Source organism: Callospermophilus lateralis, chromosome 7 (assembly GCF_048772815.1).
Source record: "Callospermophilus lateralis isolate mCalLat2 chromosome 7, mCalLat2.hap1, whole genome shotgun sequence".
Lineage (NCBI taxonomy): Eukaryota > Metazoa > Chordata > Mammalia > Rodentia > Sciuridae > Callospermophilus > Callospermophilus lateralis.
This window is the reverse complement of record NC_135311.1, coordinates 143,600,561-143,620,014: the sequence shown is the minus strand read 5'-3', so window position 1 is coordinate 143,620,014 and position 19,454 is coordinate 143,600,561. Positions and strand designations below refer to the sequence as shown.

Sequence of the window (19,454 nt, the reverse complement as noted above, 5' to 3'; positions counted from 1 at the left end):
ACGAGGTTTGAGAGAACCAGGCCTGGGGGACAGGCCTGGGCTAGAAGTCCAGGGACCAGGTGTCACAGAGCCTAGTGGTCTCCACTGTGACTCTTCTCCCAGAAATTGAAGGGAGACATACTTCCACACCTCCTGGGGTCAAGGGGAGACACATTTGCTGGGGCTGCCTGGCCAGGCTGAGCCACAGACTCACAATGGCTCCACTTTCACATCTGGGTGGGCAGAATTAGGGAGGAACAGGTCAGGCCAGGTCAGGTTCCACAGGCCACAGTGTGTGGCTCCATGGGATCACCCCTCCCAAAGCCCTGGAAGCAGTGAGGGTGGGTCCTTAGACCTGTGGGTGGGAGGGCCAGGGAGCCTCTTGCACAACACTGGGGGCTGCAACCTGCCCACCTGCTTTGAGGTGGGGATAGATGAAGGGGGCATCTGTATCCTCCAGAGCTATGCCTAATGAAGAGGCCAAGTGCAGCAGGCCGGGATTTGGTGGTTTACCCTGTCCACCAGGAGAGCATGTCCCAGACCTTCCCGGATGGGCCAATTCACTCCCTTCTTCTGGAAATGCTTCTCGCAGTCTTTTTCTCCTGTTCCAACTTACCCAGTGAGTTCCACAGGAGCCAGGCCGGGCACCTAGGATCCGGGTACGGTGGGAAGAATGTGCACCTCTCTGGTCCCTGGACCACTACCTTGGGGGCACTTGGACCTTAACTTTCAAATGCCTCAGGATGATTGGCTGGAGGCCCAGAAGACCACTTTTGGGTGCATGGGATGCAGATCTAAGACCGCCCAGGTCCCCCTTTTGCCATGCTGCAACAAAGCAAGTGTAAGTACAGATCCTTGGAGTCACTTTCTCCCGGAATCCCCCACCAGGGCCAAAGTGGGCTGGGGTCCTCCTCTGGGGGAATGTCTACCAACCACTCAATGCCTCTGGCTCAGAAACCTGTGCCTCGCACACTCAGATCCAGTTCTGAGAGGACAGAACAGAACGGTGTCCTTTCCCTCCATCTTCAGCTAGGCCGGGCTCTAGCTTGGACTCTCTGAGTCTCACCTATCCAGGATAAGCTGGAGAGAGCGGCCTGGAGCGGCGAGGGGGTGTGTCTGGCGCCCAGACGCGACCACCAGCCGATGGACAGCAGGGGGCGCCCTGCTCCCTCACGGCCAGGCCGCGATGCCCGGGCGGGAGGTGGGCGGGTCTGCGCGCCGCTTCCGTCAGTCACCGCCCGCACCGGTCCGCCAGTTGGGGGGCACGGCCTGCTGGGGACGCCCCCGCGCCCTAGTGAGCAAGAGTCTGGGCCCCGAAAGCTTGGTCGCGGACCCCAGCTGGAGGGACCACTCCCCCGCCGGGGGAGGGGCAGGCCGAGGGGCCGCGGGTCCGGACTCCAGCAGCCTCTCTTTCGGCCCAGTCGTCTCCGCGAACCCCTTGGAAGTCCAGTCACGTCGCCTCTAGATTATGCATTAACCCGACTTCAGCCGCATTTCCTGGGGGGGACGGCCGCGCAGGCGGGGGAGGGGCGTCCGCAGGGGTGAAGCACAGCAGAAAGCCCTGGGCCCGCCCTGCCCCGCCCCCGGCCTGCCTGTGTCCCCGGACGGTCTCTCCGCCACCCGGCGCGACGTAGCGCCCCCACCCCCGGCCTCCGCCCGGCGCCGCTGTCCCGGTGCTTTGTTCGCGGCCGGCGCGGGTCGCAGGGCGCCGGGCGGGCGGGGCGGCCCCCGTGGGGGAGGGGCAGCGCTGCCCGGCCCCGCCCCCGCCCCGCCCCCGCGCCGCCCGCGCTCCAGCCGCCTCCCGGGGCTGCGTCCCGTCCTGTCCAGTCCGGTCCCCGGCGCGGCCCGGCCCGCGCGCTCTCCCGGCCGCCTTCCGCCGTCCTCGGCTGCGCCATGGCCAGCCTGCGGCCGTCCGGCCCGGCTCCGATGCGGCCACTGCTGCTGCTCTTGGTGGTGGCCGCGCACACCCTGCCCATCGCCGGCGGGACGTGCCCGGAGCGCGCGCTGGAGCGGCGCGAGGAGGAGGCGAACGTGGTGCTCACCGGCACGGTGGAGGAGATCCTCAACGTGGACCCGGTGCAGCACACGTACTCTTGCAAGGTGGGCCCCGCCGGGACCCCAGCCCCGGGAGGCCCGGGCCGGGGCCTCTTCCCCGCGATGCCGCCCAAGGCCCTCCCCTCGCTTGCCGGCCGCGCTGCTGGGACCCCTATCCCAGGCCGTGGGAATGATCCCGGACGCTCCGCAGCCCCCGCTCGCGCTCCCTTGGCGACCGCCAAGCCTCCGGGTGGGGCGCCTGGTCCCGGAAAACTCTGGAGCGACAGGGAAAGTTCCTGCGGTGTTGCTGCGGTACCGCCCGTGGTGCCCAGGCCGGGCAACCGGGTGTTGGCTTCCCCTCCGCCCAAAGCCCTTTCCCTTATCGAAAACAAGTGCACCTCCCCCCAGGGAGGATGGTGGCTGCCGCGCCCCCTCCCCACCAGCCAAAGAAAAGGGGTAGGGTCGGGGAGGTGACGCTCTTTGCCTGGGGTGCGGACGGGAGCTCTACCTGTGATCAGTGCTGTTTCCCCTTCTCAGAGGTGGATATACCAGTGCTAAAGGGGGTGCCGGGAGAAGGAGGTGCACAGCCTAATTTTCCTAACGTAGGGAGACTGCTGAGGGGTGCTGCGGCCACGGTTGTGGGGGGCTGGGGCAGGGAGTGGGCGGGGCCGCTGCTGAACCTCGCGTGCCTGGGCCCAGTGGGGGAAGGGGAGCGGGGCAGGTGCTCTGTCCCGCTCCCGGGAATACTGGAGCTCCCCTGGCCATAGGGAGGGGAATCTTGTCCCACTTCTCCTTCAGCTGGATCTGGGAGTTCCTGGAGTAGGTATGGTGGGTTTCCTCCACCATCTCCCAGGGAGGGCCCTGGGGACCCAAGGTTGGCCTCCCTCCAGCCCCCCAGACTACCTCACTGGACCAGAAATGGATCATTCTTGTTCCATGGAGATGGGGAGGGTTGCGGCCTGTTTCAGAGTGGTCTGTGCGGGCTACAGCGGGGGTCCCCCCCCCCACCGAGCCCCTCCCCTCACCGCTGGGCACTTTGCCAAGCCCCTGCAGGATTTTCCCGACTTCCTCCCCTGCTCCTGGGTGTGGCTGGGTGGGGGGAGGCCATGAAACCAACAGGCCCTCTCCTGCCTGGGTTCTCTCCTGCTGGAGCTTAGGGATGTGTGGAGGTTAGATGAGGCTGGACCAGCTGATGGAGGGGTCCCTGCAGACTCTGCAGTCCTGAGCTGGCAGGTGGAAAGGCGTCCCATTGTCTTTCACTCCCATTCCAAGAGCCCTGGCCCCCAACAGCTGTTGAAGAAGGGGCCTCTTCCCACAACTCCATTCGCAGGGAGTAAAAGGACCTGTGGACCTGTTATGTGGACCGCCTTGGGTGGGGGCTGTAGCTGTCCCTCCTGCCATAGTGTCAGAGTAGATGCCCTCAGGGTCCCAGGAGGAGAGGTGTAGGGTGGGGCTGCCTAAAGCTGCCCGAACTTGACTTTGTGGCTCACGGCTACCTTGGCTGCCTTGGCTGCCCTGACGCTGGAACTGGAGGAGGGGGCCTTCATTTCCTGGAAGGAAGGTGTCAGCCCACCCACAGGGGTGTAAAGATCCTGGCTGGCCGCTTGCCCCCAAACCCCCTCCATCCCTGTGTCCCAGTCCTGGCTTTGCCCAGAGTGTGAGCAAGTGGTGGTAGGCAGCGGGGGGAGAAAAGGAAGGGTGGAGGAGGCAGGCACTCCAGACCAGGTGGGCCCCTCCCCAAATCCAGCTTGAGCTGAGGTGGACATTTTGGAGTTGGGGTGCTGATCTTGGTTAGACCTGGAATAGGAGCTAATTCCTGGGGTGGGCATGTGTTCGTGAGACATCTCATCACATGAAGAGGTCCCATGTCCTCATGTGACATAGGGGGGCAGCACCACCCCAGCACTGTGTATGTTCACCTGCAGCCTCTGCCCAGGCCTGGTGTCCATTGTGGGCACTCCACCTGAGCAGCTGAGGTCGGAGCCGGAAGGGCCCAGGCCATGGTCTGGTACCCTTCCCCCAGGAGGAAGAGGACCGTTAACACCTGCCCCTGTGTCTACCCAGGTTCGAGTCTGGCGGTACTTGAAGGGCAAAGATGTGGTGTCCCAGGAGAGCCTTCTGGATGGTGGCAACAAGGTAGTCATTGGTGGCTTCGGAGACCCCCTCATCTGTGACAACCAGGTGTCTACCGGGGACACCAGGATCTTCTTTGTGAACCCAGCACCCCCCTACCTGTGGCCAGCCCATAAGAATGAGCTGATGCTCAACTCTAGCCTCATGCGGATCACCCTTCGCAACCTGGAGGAGGTGGAGTTTTGTGTAGAAGGTGCGTGGGGGGCTCCGTGTAGGGATCCAGTGGGGTGGGCAGCGGGCTGGCAGGTATGTGTGAAAGGTGGGCTTGGAGGTGAGTGGCAGAGCGTTGGGCCCAGGGAGAGTGAAGAGGGGTTTACTTGCAGCTGGAACACATACTGTCTTGCTGTCTGGCTGTGTTCCCACCTCATTCCCTCTTTGCTGCTCCCTGGCCGCATTTCTAGTCATCAGCCATCAGAGCCCAAGGAACAGAAGCAAGCCCTGCAAAGGGACTGGCTTCCTCTGCTTCCTCGCCCCTTCCCCCTTGGAGGGCTCTTTCCCAGGGGAGGAGCTGGGACCAGGTGAATGAATGGACACCAGCTGTCATGCTCTGGCAGAAGCCACGCGTCTGCCTAGACTGGGTGCACACATTTGAGCAAAGCCCTTGTGGCCAGGCTTAGGGGTGGGAGGTTGGGGGCCTATCCTGTGTGTCCAGAGGCCCACGGTTTCTGGGAAGAGCTGCTGTGTGGGATGAGTGCTTCTAGGGACTAGACAGGTTAGTGCCTCTGGGAAGTGACCTGTCACATGATAGGCCAGGGAATGTGGTGGGAGAATGTAAGAGTTTGTCGCCTCCACTTCCTGTCTGTTCCCTTATGGCTATCTGGAATGGGATGTGGGGTGGGGGACGGAGAGAAACTTCCTCCTCAGGGCAGTGGCTGGGGTCATGACTTCCACTTATTTGAGGTGCTCTGTTGGCCAGTGGGGAAGTCCTAACTATTGTCTGCCTTTCTGCTTTGATGCAGCTCCTGAGGGGGATCTCTGGGACCCTTCCCCACGCCCCCTGTGTTGTCTTGCTGGGGGCACTGTGAAGGAGGAGGGACATAGCCCAGAATGGGTAGCCTTGTGGTCTATCCCCCGGCTGTGGTCAGCTGCTCCTGGGCTACCTCCAGGTCCCCTGGATTGGGCCCTGCTCAGCAAAGGCTTAGCCGTGGGAGTCTAGCCAGGCCATCCCAGTGAGCAAAGACCAGTCCTGGTCCTGCCCTGGAAGCTGTGGGCTGGGCATGGCATGGAGGCATGGGGGGATGAGTAGGACCGAGGAAGGCCTGGAAAAGGAGGTCTGGGTGCTCTCCATGCTCATCCCTGAAAGATCAAGAGGGAAAATCATTAACTCTAGGAGGGGTGGGTCCCTCCTGAGGGTCTGTGACTCAGTAACTGAGGCCTGATAAGGAGTCAGAGGTCACACAGAGGAAGGGTGTCCTGGGCCCAACAGATTCAGCTTCTGAAGCCTACTTTGCCGTGCCAGGCCTGGGCTTTGGTGTTAGGAGTGACCAGGCTGAGCAGAGGGACAGCTGGGGAGGAGAGTTCCCAAGGAGACCCCCAGGTAGTGTGGCTTGACCTATTGTGAGCCATGTGGCTCAGGGATCAGTTAGGACCTGAAAGCCAGGTGGGGGCTTCCAGACAGGCCAAGGGGACACAGGGGAGCCCCAGGGAGAGGGGACAGAATGAGGAATCTGGGTTCCGCGGTAAGGTTTTGGGGAGCCCAGAGACCTTGAGCGGGTTGAGTGACAGGAGTCTCCACTTTGGAAGCAGACCAGGGTTCCGTGGCTGCTAGGACAGGGACCATGCATCAGTGACTCAGGGCGAAACAGGGCTCTGCCTTTTCCAGGCCCCCCTGAGGCCTGAGGGACCAGGCTGAAGGGACATCTCTTGCCCAGTCCTCCCAAGCTGGGTCCATCTTCTGTTCTGAAGATGAGCACATCAGCCCCCTCCCCAGTCCTAGTGATGGTGGACAGACAAGGCTACAACCTAGTCGACCCTTCCCCACACTGCCCACCCCAACAGGGCACAGGTGGCCACCCAGGACCTACAGGGCCCTCTGTGTGGGAATCCAGTCTGGGAACATGCCCTCCCCACCCCTGCCTAGACACTGCCCTGAGGGGTCCTGCTGCAGGGACTTATACCTTTCCCCCTTCTAGAGGCTTCTTTCCTCAGTTTCTCCCCTGGGCCAGCCGGAACGTCCTGGCCCTGTCCAGTCAGCCCCTCCCCCAGCTAGGCCCCCAGGAAGTCTCCTCCTCCCGCCTTGCCTGGGGAGCCACATTCCTGGCATAACTGAGACAGGTATGTGCCCCTCCCCCTGTACCACCTTTGGGGGCCCCTCCTGCTCCTTCCAGAGGGCAACCCCACCCCCTGCTTTGCTGGGGAGAGTGGCCTGGCTTAGCCTCACTCCCCTGCCAGCTGCCATTTGGGAGCCTGCTCAGGGCAGCCCTCTGCCACCTTGTGCCAGTCTGGACATTGTCCCACACTCCCATCCCCTCCCTCTCCACCTCAGGAAGGCCATCCTCAGAGCCCCCAAGAGGGACGCAGGCCTGACTGGGGGCTGGCAGGGCAGCCTGAGGCCCTTCCCTCCCCACTCCAAGCCAGTAGCAGAGAAAGGAAGTGTTGTCTGCCCCTGCCGGGGCCTGGCACAGGGACAGGGCAGGGGGCCAGGGTTGGAGTGAGCCTGGCACCTGCCCAGCTTGGCTCTGCCCAGCCCTGAAGCTGGGGGTCCTGGCAGCCAGGCTCCCAGGTCTGGCCTGGCCAGCAGTGTTCTGGTCAAGCCCTTCCTGCCAGCCCAACTGTCTAGGGCCCTCAGGAGGACAGTCCCAGGGCAGTGGGTGGGGGCATCCTGACCCCCAGGCCAGGTTCCTTTTTCAGATCTCTTGGTCTCTTAGGCTGTGGAGAGGCTTCTGGAAGGCCGGCCGAGGAGGCTCTCTGCTGTGTACTCCGTTTCTGTACCCACCCCCCAGCTTTCCCACATTCCTCTGCAGATGGGAGGTAGCTTCTCCCGGTCCCTGCTTCCCTCTTGTAGACTCCAGGTTCTCAGCCTACCCCTTGGCCACACCTAGTGCCCTCAAGGCCCCTCCCCCAGGCAGGTCCAGGCTGGAGGCTGCTGGCACCGGAGACTGGCTGCCACCGGCAAGCTGCCTGGGTGGCTGGGGGAGGGGCTGCCTCCTTCCCACCCGGGTGCTGGTGCTGCTGGTGCTGCGGGTGCACCTGAGTGGGTCTGTCTTGTCTTTGGCTTCCCCGGGTTTCTGGGGCAGTTCTGGGATGGGTGGGGAATGCCCTGGATTCTGTGGGGTGATCTGCCTTACACAGGCAAAGGAGGGCAGGATGGAAACAGCCCCTCCTTCCGTCCGCTCCACCCCCCACTGGAAGTGGAAAAGTCTGCTTTGAAGCCAGCCCCCTCCCTCTCCTGGGCTGCCCCCGTGGGTGCTAGAGGGAGCCGTTCTGTTGGGGCCTGCCTGCACCTTCACAGCACCCCTGTGGGTGGGAAACTTCGCAGGGGGCTGCATTCAAGGTTAGAGGCCACCTACTCAGGACACCCACGCAGGTCAGAGGCCAACTCCCCAGCCCCAGAGGCTGAGGTGGAGAGACTGGAGGTCAAAATGGGGCTGTTCCCACACTGAAGGTTGCTCCTGCCAGCTCCCTGCCTCTCCCCCTGGCTGCTCTGCTCCTCTCAGAAGGGCTGATCCCCCAAACCTAGAAGATCAAAGCCTACCCCCATGGCGACAGGGGGTGGGAAACTGCTGTGGCTGCTGCAGGGGTGGGGGGCAGCTTCCACTGTCTCCACGGTGGGACCCAGGCCAGCTGCTCACATCAGAGCTGGGGGGGCTGGATGGGGTGGGAGCTGCCCTCCTGCCTCCGTCAGCTCTTCCCTATGGGGCTCCCCAGCTCTGAGGCCTGGCTGCAGTCACTATGGTAGCCTTGTCTAGCAGACTTGGTCCTCCCAGGGAGAGTTCCCTCTGGGAAGAGGCCTCTGCCCCCTGTATGTTCTGCTGCTGGGCCCCAGCTGGGGAAGGTCTCCTTGAAGCCTCCAGTGGAGAGGGACCCTCCCCAGTGAAGGGCCCCCTCCCTCCAGCTCAGATCCTGAGAACTTCCTCTGAGGAAGGCCCCCTGCAGGGGCTGCTAACAGCTGGACCTGGGAAAGGGAGATGGCCTCTCCCAGGCTTCCCTGCACACACCCCCACTCCGTGGAGTGGAAGCGTGGGAGAGGGAGCAGAGCTGCTCACCAGCAGGCTGTTTCCAGCTGTGCTGGTGTGTGCCTGGGGCCGAGCTGTGTGCAGTCGTTCTGTACTTTCCACTGGCCTGGCTGGCAGTGGTGGTTCCTGATGCTCTGTCACAGTGGAGAGAGGTGGAACCCATCTCCAGAGGCCCAGGGTCGGACTCCCTCCCAGATCTGCACCTGAGAAGCTAGTGTCCCTGGGCTCAGCCTGGGAGGATGACGCCCAAGTCTTGGCAGTGGGTGCCCTCTGCCTGTGTCTGAGAGGCCTCTGCCTTCATGCACCTGTATCACCTCTGCTTGCTGCTGATGGTCCAGTCTGTCCCCTTGCCCTGTCCAGCTGGGCCTTGTGCCTGCCAGGAGCCCAGCACCTTCTCCTGTGGGCTCTGCCCGTGGGAGTAGCTGAGATGCAGGGCCTGCTTGGTGGGGCTGCAGTGAGGACAGTCCCTCAGGCCTGCCTGACCCTGAGGCTGATGCAGACACTTCCCCTCCCCACACAGCAGACAGGGTGCAGGGCAGTCAGGCCCGAGGTGGGCCTGAACCCTCCCTACCCTTCCCTTGGCCACACACGCTGGCCCTTGGAGAAGCAGCCTGCCTGTGGGGCATCATGCTCACAGATGTGGGGCCCCAGTGCAATCTGGGGAGAGTGACACTCAGGGAAAGCAGCGAACAGCAGCTGCACCCTGTGCCTTGGATGAGGGTGGGGAAAGGTGCCATCAGCGTGGGGAGGACAGAGGACAGAAAGCCAGCCATGCTTCCAGGACCCCCTGGCTGGGAGAACACACCGATCCTCTCCTTTCCACCTGACCTCCTCTGCTGATCCTGCACTCCTCCTCCAGGAGGCTCCTCCCTGACAGCCTCCACCAAAGCTCTCCCCTCTACGGTCTGCCTCTGCCCTCTCCTTCCTGCACCTTTGGTCCTTTGTACCTCTCCCTTACCTGCACATCCCAGTGCCCAGCTGGCCAGCACCTCCAGGAAGCTCCCTAAAGCTCAGCCCTTGGCCATGGAGTGGTACCAGCCCTGTTATGCCCACCTCCCCTGTGTCTGGTGCCTCTTGCCCAGCTCAGGACAGCTGGACTCTCAGAGGCATCGACCCACATCTGGGTTCCACCTGTCTCCACACAGTCTCTTTCCTCCTGAAGATGGACAGGGCCTGGCTGAGTTGGGTTTGGAGCTGCCTGGGAGAGGAAGGGCATATTTTATAGTCCCTGCTCACCTGGCACCCCCTGGTTGTTGTGGCAGAGGCCCAGGGTCGGACTCCCTCCCAGATCTGCCCTGAGAAGCTGTCAGCCAATGCCTGTTGCCCCTCCCACTGTCCCTGTTCCCCAGGCTTCACCACACTGGCCTCCTGCTCTCCTGCAGCCTCTTGAGCTAGTTCCCATCCTGGGCCTTGGCAGTTGCCTCTGTCTGGGGCTCTTCCTCTGAATCTGTGGAAAAGCCCTCTTTCTGTCCCTGGGCTGTGTGCAGATGTCACCCCAGAGGCCACACTACTGTCTAGGCTGTTAGAAACTGCTACAACATTGCCTCCCCGAGGCTGTGCGGGGGACACTGAGCCCTGCCAGGGAGGGAGACTGGCTGGTTAGGGCTCGTTTGTGATAGGGTGGGGCCAGCTGAGAAGTAAGGGGTGGGGTCAAGAACTGCAGGCTTCTGGAGTGTCGCTATTCTGTGTGCTAGCCCTCTGTGCCTCTGTCCCTTAATTTTCACTTACTTACCACCCTGAATAGCAGGCTGTTCAGGGTGGTGAGTACCTGTTTGGGGACAGGTAAAGAGCACAGGCTTGACCCAGACACCTCCTGGCCTCACCTGAAGTTGGCAAGAGGAACCACAGAAGGCCAACCCTTGGTGGCTGGCCTAGGCCCAGCAGGGACATCCTGCTGTGAAGCTCCCTAAGTCTTCTGAGAGGGACTGGGAGGATGTGGCACAGCTTGAAACTGCATGAGGAGGCTGCAAGTGGTGTGGTGGGGAGCCAGGCCGACAGATAGAGGCTCCCCTCTGAGCAGGGCACCTCTAGGCAAAGAAGCAGAAGGCCTCGTCCTCCGTCTGAGGTCAGACGGTGCAGGTGCGTCTGCAGATGGCCAGGGGGAGGCCCCTGTAATGGAGATAGTGTGTGCCTATGCGGCATGCTACCATCTGACAGCCCCGCCGTTAGGTCCCTTGGGCTCCCAGCCATCCCACCCCACCCCATCCCATCCTTTCCAAGGGAGCCCCACCCCCTCCAGAGCGGAGGGGGGTCATCTGCATGAGAATGGGCCAGCCAGTTGCCTAGGGGCTGGACTTTCTACCCTTTCCAGGCCCATAGACGTACCTGGAAGTTCCCAGCCAGATCTTAAGTGTGGACACAGGCTGTATGGGGCGGGTGTTAGTGTGTGCAGGCAGGTAGGGGCGTGTGACCCCAATGCTGCAGACTTGGAGGGTGGCAGTTCCTGCACGCCCCAGAGGGATGCTAGTGTGTGGGATTGCTGTTGCTGCAGGGGGGGGGGGGGGGGGGTGCTGTTTCCTGGCTCAGTATCCTGTTCATTCCCAGGGCATGGGCCTGCGTGGGCTGCTCCAGGCTGAATGATTTTGTCTGAAGATCCCAAAATAGCTTTAGTAGCCTGAGCTCCCCTCCCCCTCAGGCCTGGAGCCTCAATGGCTCTTTGTCTCTCAAGACATCCCGCCCCTGCTGGGGGTGAAGACCCTGACTGGGCTTAGTGGGGCTGGGCTGCCAACCTTGTTCCCTTTCCTATTGGCTGATGCCAAAGGACCCCAAGCCCCATGCCCCGTGTTGGCTTTTGCCATCTCGGGCTCCCGTGTGAGCATCCAGGCCAGCCTGTTGGCACTCCTGCAGGATCAGATCCCAGGGGCTCCCACTACCACTTAGACACCCCTGCCCCCAGCCCCTCTACCCTATTCCTAGCTTCTTCCTGCAGAGCATACCTAGAACGTTCCTAGTGTTTCCTGAGGCTTGGCCTCTGGCACTTTCTGGGAGGCCCTCTGCCACCCAGCAGTGAGAGGCAAATGGGAAAGCCCGCAGGAGCCACTCTGGGTGCCCCACACCACGTCTTCCATCGGCTTTCTGGCTCTAGGAGTCAGACCCTGCCCTGGGCAGGAAGTTGCCAGCACCGCCTGGACACTTTTGAGTGTGTCATGGACAGTGTCAGGAGTCCAGAGGTGTTTGGGGCAGGAGCTCCCCAGAGCAGAAGTGAAGGTGGCCAGGGACCGGGACTTCTTGCAAAGTTTCATTAGAACAATGGGTTTCAGGGCCACAAGAGATGGGAAGGTCCCTAACACAGGTGATGGGCAGGGGTGACTCCCAAGTGGGATGTGGCAGTGGAAGGAGTAGGAGCAGAGGGACAGGGTGGAGTGCAAGTGCCAGGAGGCAGTCGGCAGGCTGGGGGCTCCAGCAGGCTACCTGTGGGATGGAGGCCATGTGGGGGTGGGGCCATTTCTGGGCCTGGGAAGGACTCATTCAAGGACTGGGCAGAAAAGGCCCCACAGACAGACCAGGGACTACGGGGAGGTGGGTGTGGTCAGTGCTTTTTTCCCAAGGTGGACTGATATGAGCTCAAGTGACCACGAGGTGGCACTGGTGACTGTGGCAGCAGAAGTTTGGCTGGAAGGGAGACCTACTGAGGGCATATAGAGCTGACAGCAGAGCATGTGGGTATGCCTGGGTGGTGCTATGGGGAGTGAGCACCAGGTGCCGGCAGGGTGCACAACCTGGCCTAGAGGACCCTAGTGCTGAAAGGACATGGCACTCGTGGAAGCTTGTGTGGTGGGGTGTGAGCAGGACCAGTGAAGGGTGGGGGCATGGGTGCTCAGAGATCTGTCCAGGGTAGTGAAGGTGTTAGCCATGGAGGTGGTCACCTTGGCCTCAGGAGGACAGATGTGGCTAGTCAGGATGGCGTGGGGATCCAGGCTATGGGACCTCTCCAACCCATGGTGCCCCCATGTTTGGAGGGAGCAGAAGTCGGGCCCGTGTGTAGATGCCCTACTATGGATCGGGGATTCCAGACTGGCTGCCCTCCTCTCCGGCTCGGAGTTCCAAGGGAAGCCGCTGGGGGGCGCTCTAGGCCCGTGGGACCACAACTGCTTTTTGCATACGGCTTATTTGCTTGGGGCTCATTTGCGTTTTTTTCTCTTTGCACCGAAGGGAGTTAAGGTTGCACTGATGATTTGAGGTGCTTGCTTCCAATTCCTAGGGGAGAAGTGGGCAAAGCAAATTCTGGACACGTCACTTTACACCAACACTCCTTCCACCTTGCACCCTACCTGGGGACCCTTGCCCACACACGTCAGGGTGGAGACATCAGAACAGACATATTTGCAGGCACACACAGACGAATCCCAGAACCCTAGAACCGGGTCGTATGTGCAGGGCCAAGCCCCCTATAGGTATGTTAAACCTTACTGCCCCGCCCCGCCGGACACCAGCCCAGCCTCTGCCTGCGACTCAGCCCCAGCTCCTATCACCCTTGCCCCAGTGAGGTTCCGGTTCTTATGTTTCTCGCTCCCCATCCCCGGGCCAGCACCAGCCTCCTCTCCAGCCACCACGCCAGCACCTGGCCCGCCTCAGTTCTTTTTCAGCCTCTCCTTTGGCCCCTCCCCTGGCCTCAGCCCCTACCTCCTGCCCCTGGCCAACCCCTCCCTAGGCCCCGGTCCCCTTTTCAGCACCACCCTGCCCCTGTCTCTGCCCTAACCCCACATCAGCGCTGCCCCTCCATCTCTTTTGTGGCTCGCGTCGGCCCTCATCCGCCCATCCTCTGCTCTGAGCTGCGACTCCCCGCGGACGCCGGGGTCCCCCGAGGCATCTTCCTTTGTCTCTGCTCCCCGCCCTCCCTCCGCGGCGCCCCTGGCCCCTCACTCACCGCCCCAGCCTCGCGAGGGTGAGGGCAGCCGCTGTGGCTGGAGGCGGGCGAGCGCCTCCGCGGCCGGCTCTTTATTCTTTCCGATGCTGTCGCTCCTCCCGCTGCTGCCGTCGCGCTCCCGCCGCTGCCAGGCGCGAGCAGCAGGCCCCGCGCCCGCGGTCCCGCCGGCCTCTGTCTCTCGGGCTGCCGCTCCCGCTCGGCGGACAGCGCCGGCTGGCGGGCGGAAGGGTGGCGGCGGCAGGGGTGGCCCTGGCCTTCTTCCATCCTCCTTCGCCTGCTTCTGAGCCCGCATTCGGGATTTCTGCTCCTGGATTATTCTGCGCACATCCCGTTATGCGCCTGGAGGGCCGGGGAGGGCCGGGCGTGCCCCAGGCGGTGAATGGGGCTGAACTTTGAGAGCGCAGCAGCTGTCCACTGCCCCAGGGGACCTAGAATGGGGGCAGTAGCCCCGAAGAGGCCTAAGGGCGCTCCGTGAGGACCCCCACTCCCCAAGAGAGAGGCCAAGCCCCAGGCCATGCCTCCGTTGCCGCTGGAGCGGCCCCCCCGGCAGCAGCCTGGCGCCTCGCTGGTGGTGCGGTACTTCATGATCCCCTGCAACGTCTGTCTGATCCTGCTGGCCACCTGTACGCTGGGCTTCGCGGTGCTGCTCTTCCTCAACAACTGTACGTGGCGGCTGGGCGGGGCCCAAGTGGCCCAGCTTGTGCTGGCCAAGTCCTGCTTCCCTGCTGGCCAGGGTACAGGGCAGGCAGGGTCACAGCCAGGCCAAGGGCCACAACTAGCTTGAATGGGCCACACATTCTTCTGGGGATGGAATGGATTGCTCTGGACCCCTTGAGACCTGTCCTTGGGCTTCTGGCCAGCTGACCCCCATCTTGATGGGGCAGAAACAACTTCCTGTGGGAGTAAGAAAGGGGCAGTTGCACTAGGAATGGGGGGTGGGACTTATTTGGTAAATCAGGTGACTTTACTGGGGACCCATTGGCAGGTGATGGGTGTCAAGCCCTGACCATGCAGCTAGAAGGGCAGAGGAAAGCAAGGGCCTCTGCCCTCTTCTCCAGAGTCTGAGCCAGCCTATGGGGGAAGGGCAGAGTGGGCGTGGTGGTCTCTGGAAGGCCTTGCTCAGAGGGCCCTAACTTGGAGATTTGTTTTATTCCAGACAAACCTGGGACCCACTTCACACCAGCACCTCCCATGCCTCCTGACGGTGAGTGGGGCAGCCTGGGTGGAAGGCACAGCTCGGGGTAGCAAGTGGGCAGGGCACTCCTAGGGTGGGTTCATTCTAGGGTGTGTATACCAGGGGTGCCAGGTGTCTGGAGAGGGGAGGCTGGGCAAGGCAGCCTGGGTTCCCCCTGGGGCATCCACTGAGTGTAAGCCCGGGGTCTCAGCTCCTGGCAGTGCTCAGGCAGGACTCTGGTTTCCCTGGGCCTCAAGATTGGGAGGAACCATAGAAGTGAGATGCTGGCAGGTGGTGTGGGCAGGGTGGGGGTGGGCAGTGGAGTGGGCTGGTTGTGGGGGGATTCCTCTCCTTTGTCCTCCCTTCTCCCTTTTCAGGAAGGGCTGGGGCCAGGCAGGGGTTGAGAAAGTCAGAAGTGCAGAGGGGAAACTGGGCTGGGGGGAGGGGGTGTCTCAGCATGACATGAGGAGTCAGAAAGGCTGGCATCTGTCTCCGGGAGGATGCAAGTGATGGAGGGCTGACCTTCTTGACATCCCTGTGGGTTGGGATGTCCTCCCACAAGGCTGCAGGGGCCTCTGTAATTAGGTTAATGTCGGAGGCGAAAAGAAGGCTCTAGTGCTGCAGAGGACAAGGACCAAGGGGTCGCCATGGTCTGCTCACCCTTCCTGCATCCTCAGCAGGCGGGTGGGAGCCCCCAGGTCTGCTCTCCGTCCTGCCCCATCACTGGGTTCTCTGTCAGGCGGATGCCTGTCCAGTGTCACAGAGTCACATGTCTAGAGCTGTCTGACCTAGGCAGGACATGGGTGGGGAGGACAACCTGAGAGCCCTGGGTGGCCTGGGGTGGGGGCATGGCCCTGGGCCTTCTTGTCAGGATGCACCCCTGGGTTGCCTTAGTCAGGGCTGCTTACTGAATCATGGGGCACCCAGGAGCAGGAGCTGGATTCATGGGTACAGGGTGAAGGGGCTCTGCTGTCCTTCAGTGGCCATCTGGGCAGGGTCACCTGTGACCGGCTGTTCTTTATTCCTGGAAGCTGCAGGGTTATTGACTGCTTTCTTTTTTTTTTTTTTTTTCCCTTGTGATGCTGGGGATCAAACCCAAGGCCCTACCACTGAGTCCCAGCCCTTGCCCCACCCTCTTTTTACTTTTTTATTTTGAGACAGGGTCTCACTAAATTTCTGAGACTGCCTTTGAACTTGCAATCCTCCTGCCTCAGCCTCCCAAGTAGCTGGTATCACAGGCGTATTCTCAAATGTACCAGAGTCCCTGGGCTGGGCAGCATTTAGGGTGGGGCAGTAGGAATGGGTGATAGTGGCTGTGGGGACACACATCCTGGCCCTGGGCTCTGCTGGGCAACCCATGTCTCTGACAGCAGTGCCCTCCTCACGCTGCTCCCACCAGACCTGAAGGCCCCTCAGAGGTCCGAGCCCCACCTGGGCTGTGGGAGGGGTCTGTGGCCTCTGAGGTATCTCTTTCTGGGGGATTGCAGTCCTTCTCCTGAGACACAGGAGCCTTGGGGTCAGAGCAATGCAGCACCCCTTCATGGTATGTGACCCTTGGTATTTGCATGTAATGTGGGGACCAGTGGCTGAGGGGGTAAGTGGATGTGGGTACATCCCATTTGTCTCAGACCACTGTCCCCCTTCTGGCCTGGGGCAGGAGGCTGTGACCCAGACAGGTCCCACATCTTCCAGGAAGGGGTCCATGTCCTCCAGTGGGTGACTAAGGAGGAAGCCAATCTGCACTGGGCTGGGGCTGAGCCCTGAGTGTCTACAGCCTCTCTCCTGAGTCCCTCCATTTAACCCACCCTCCCCGAAGCTGCCAACTTGAGTCCCTGTGCACACCCTAGCCATCAGGACACACATGTGGCCACAAGCAGGGCTCTGGGCGGTGGTTCCATCCCCCAACCCCCCCTAGACCAGGAGGAGATTTAAATATATCAGCGGCATCTGTGGCTATAAAAAGTCCCTCCACCTCCGCACTGCAGCGAGAGGGTGCTCCGGTGGGACGCTCAGTGGCCAGGGAGAGGCTTCCACTGGGGACTGAGCAGGGCATGCATGGTGGGGCCCCCAGAGGTGACCCACTAGGGAACCATGTCACCTGAATTTATGAGGGTCACGGGCAGCAGGTGTGTCTTGAGTCCAGCTCTTCCATTCCTCAGTAGTGACTTTCAGGAGACCTCTGCCCTCAGTTTCCTCTTCTGCTGAGTGGGCTTGAGGAGGGGCATTATGTGTGTGAAGGAGTATGCCTAGGAGGGCCTGGCTGCTGTGGCAGGCCCTGCCTGCACCTGTGCGCAGGTGTGCCTGTGTGTGTGCTTGCTGGTGGGCCTGTGGGGGGGTGGGTCGTCTCTGTGTGTATGATTCAAGAAAGTTCAATCAAGAAACTTATCTTCAGCCCTCCCGATCTCCTGGTCCCATGGGCCAGGGAGACACGTAAAGGGGCAGTCATGCTATAGGTACCAACAGGGGACCAGGGAGCAGCCCCTCTCCCAGCCTAAGCATGGGACAGAGTGGGGCCCATCCTGAAAGTGGGGATTCCTGAATTAACGTGAGAATTTACTTTGCTCTGACCAGCTGGTGGTCACACATGTGATCCAGCTGCTGTAGGGAGTTTGGTAGGGTCACAAGTTCAAGGCTAGCCTGGGCAGCTCACCAGGACTGTCTCAAAAATAAGAAATGTGAAAATGCCTGAGTATCTCTGGGTTCCATCCCCGATACCTTAAACCAAGGAAAAAGAGAAGTTACTTTGTCCTGGCAGGGGACAGAAGTAGGGACCAGCATGGAGTGCTCTGAACCGTGGCTTTATAGTGGCAACACTGGTGGACTGTGGAGTGAGAACCAGGCTGTGGCGGGGAGGAGTGTGCTGCTCCCCAAGAACAGCTCTTCCCTGCTGTGGGGTCAGGACCCTGGGAGAGAGCTGGTGGCTCAGGTGACCCGGTGCAGAGAGAGGGAAAGCCCAGGGCACAGAGAGCAGAAGCTAAGGAGCCCAGGGGCAGGGAGGTGACTGGGCCCTTGACCCTGGGGTTCAACCCTGGAGACCTTGGTCAGCAGGTCCAGCTGAAGCCCAAGAGCACCGCTGGGCATTAGCACGGGCCTATTGGACTTGGCTTGGGAGTCACAAGGAGCCTGGGCAAGAAAGAGGGATGTGCCACTAGGAGAGAGAAGGGGAAATGGAGGGAGCTTACAGCCTGGCATGAAGAGGGGACACCGGCAGACATAGATTGAGCCAGATCGAGCCAGGACAGAGAGGAGGCCAGTGGTGGTGACCATCCATTCTTGTAGGTGTAGCTCATCCTCCACTTGAGCTTTGCAGGAAGCAGGTCCTATTGTCCCATTCACAGAAAGGGACACTGAGGCGTAGTGAGGTGGGGGATGGGAACATGGGTGGGGGCAGGGGAGGCAGGCTGTGGCCTCTGTTTTTTCAGCTTTCCAGGGTTGGGTCAGGCAGGTGGAAGCCTGGGGTGGGCTGTTGGAATGGCAGCAGCTGGCTCTAGCTCCTGGGCTATGCACCTCTCCTAGGAGATGGGGAGGGGTCTTCTGCTACATTTCCACCACCTGCGGGAGTTGATGGGCGCCCTGACACCATGACTTATTAATGATAATTGAGCCAGATTAAACATTTATTGGATCCCGGCAGCTGCAACCCCTAATGGACCCGCCTCCCCCAGGGGTACACTGACCCAAGGAGACCACCTATCCCCAGTCCCCGTGCTGGGCTCAGGGTGGCTACTTGGGGCTATCCCTAATGACTCTGGGTCTCAGTGTCCCCGGGCTCTCTTGGTTTGTACACTGTGACAGAGGGCCAGCCTTTCCCTGGGCCACACGGTGGGACGCAGTGGAGGCCTGATGGTGATGGGGCGTGCGCTGCACCCTGCTGTCTGCAGAACTAAGGGCTGAAATGGCAGACTCCGATGACAGGCCCAGCTGTGCCAACAGCTGTGTGAGGCTCTGCAGAGCAGCTGCCCTGGGAGGGGCTGTGGGAGAAGGCTAGGAGCTGGCAAGAGGCCGGGGTCAGGCATGGGGAACACCCAGGCAGCTCCCAGATGGGGCCCCAGAAACTTACGGCCTGAGTTGGGATGAGCCTGGCCTGCGTGGGGGTAACCAGATGGACTCTGGGGCTGATGTGGGAGAGGGCTTTGGGCAGAGTGGGGCCTGGCTGCTTGCTTCGGACTTGGCCTGGGGTCCTCTCCTGTTGTGTGTTGGGGAATCTGCTGAGGTGGGATGGGAGTGGGTGGCTTGTCCTGTTGTGGGGACGGGAGGCCCCTCTCCCCTGGTAGAGGGTATAGAGAGTGTTCTCCAGTGAGGAAAGGTTCCTGGGTTGGCAGGGGAGCCGTCCAGGGGGCCAGGCCCGGTGAACATGCACAATAGAGTGTCCGTGACACTTGTGGCCATGCGTGGGCTTGAACATGCTTGCACACCCGGGTGTGGATGTGCCTGTGAGGGCTGCAGCAGTGCCCAGCCCCGGGACCTGGCTTCGACAACCCCTTCCTGGGCCCGACCTCAGTTTGCAGGGGAATGCTGTGTGGCTTTGGCGCGGTCTGTGAGCCCAGTGCAGAGGATCCAGGCCGGGCCTCCTGCGTGTGCAAGAAGAGCGCCTGTCCTGCTGTCGTGGCGCCAGTGTGCGGCTCAGATGCCTCCACCTACAGCAACGAGTGCGAGCTGCAGCGTGCACAGTGCCGCCTGCAGCGGCGAATCCGCCTGCTCCGCCGCGGACCCTGTGGTAAGGGAGTGTGCCCAGCGTTGGGTGGGGGGGGTGGGCCAGGTGTTGGAGGTGGACAGACAGCCAGGGTGACCCCACCCTGCCATCCACAGGTTCCCGGGACCCCTGCTCCAATGTGACCTGCAGCTTCGGCAGCACCTGTGCACCCTCCGCCGATGGGCAGACCGCCTCCTGCCTGTGTCCCACGACCTGCCGCGGGGCCCCGGAGGGCACCGTGTGTGGCAGTGATGGTATGGACTACCCCGGTGAATGCCAGCTGCTGCGCCAGGCATGCGCACGCCAGGAGAACATCTTTAGGAAGTTCGACGGCCCCTGTGGTGAGTGTCCGCCCCATGTGGGGCTCCTCTCCTTGGGCGTGCGGGCAATAACCCTGAC

The 19,454-nt window shown here is 61.7% G+C and overlaps 1 protein-coding gene across 8 annotated transcripts in view; it reads left to right on the top strand.

Annotated features, from left to right (window-relative positions):
- Positions 1-1,829: 1,829 nt before the first annotated feature.
- The window catches only part of Agrn (agrin), a 31,307-nt gene continuing 13,682 nt past the window's right edge, over positions 1,830-19,454 (top strand). For 5 of the 8 annotated variants that reach the window (XM_077110042.1, XM_077110040.1, XM_077110045.1 and 2 more), the window contains exons 1-5: positions 1,830-2,079; positions 4,078-4,339; positions 14,345-14,392; positions 18,864-19,079; positions 19,172-19,396. In XM_077110042.1, the coding sequence (XP_076966157.1) occupies positions 1,873-2,079; positions 4,078-4,339; positions 14,345-14,392; positions 18,864-19,079; positions 19,172-19,396 (958 nt within the window). In that variant the 5' untranslated portion in view covers positions 1,830-1,872. Of the gene's footprint in view, positions 2,080-4,077; positions 4,340-13,504; positions 13,851-14,344; positions 14,393-18,863; positions 19,080-19,171; positions 19,397-19,454 lie in introns of those variants that run through there. The other 3 variants (XM_077110044.1, XM_077110043.1, XM_077110046.1) reach the window with 2 other exon arrangements.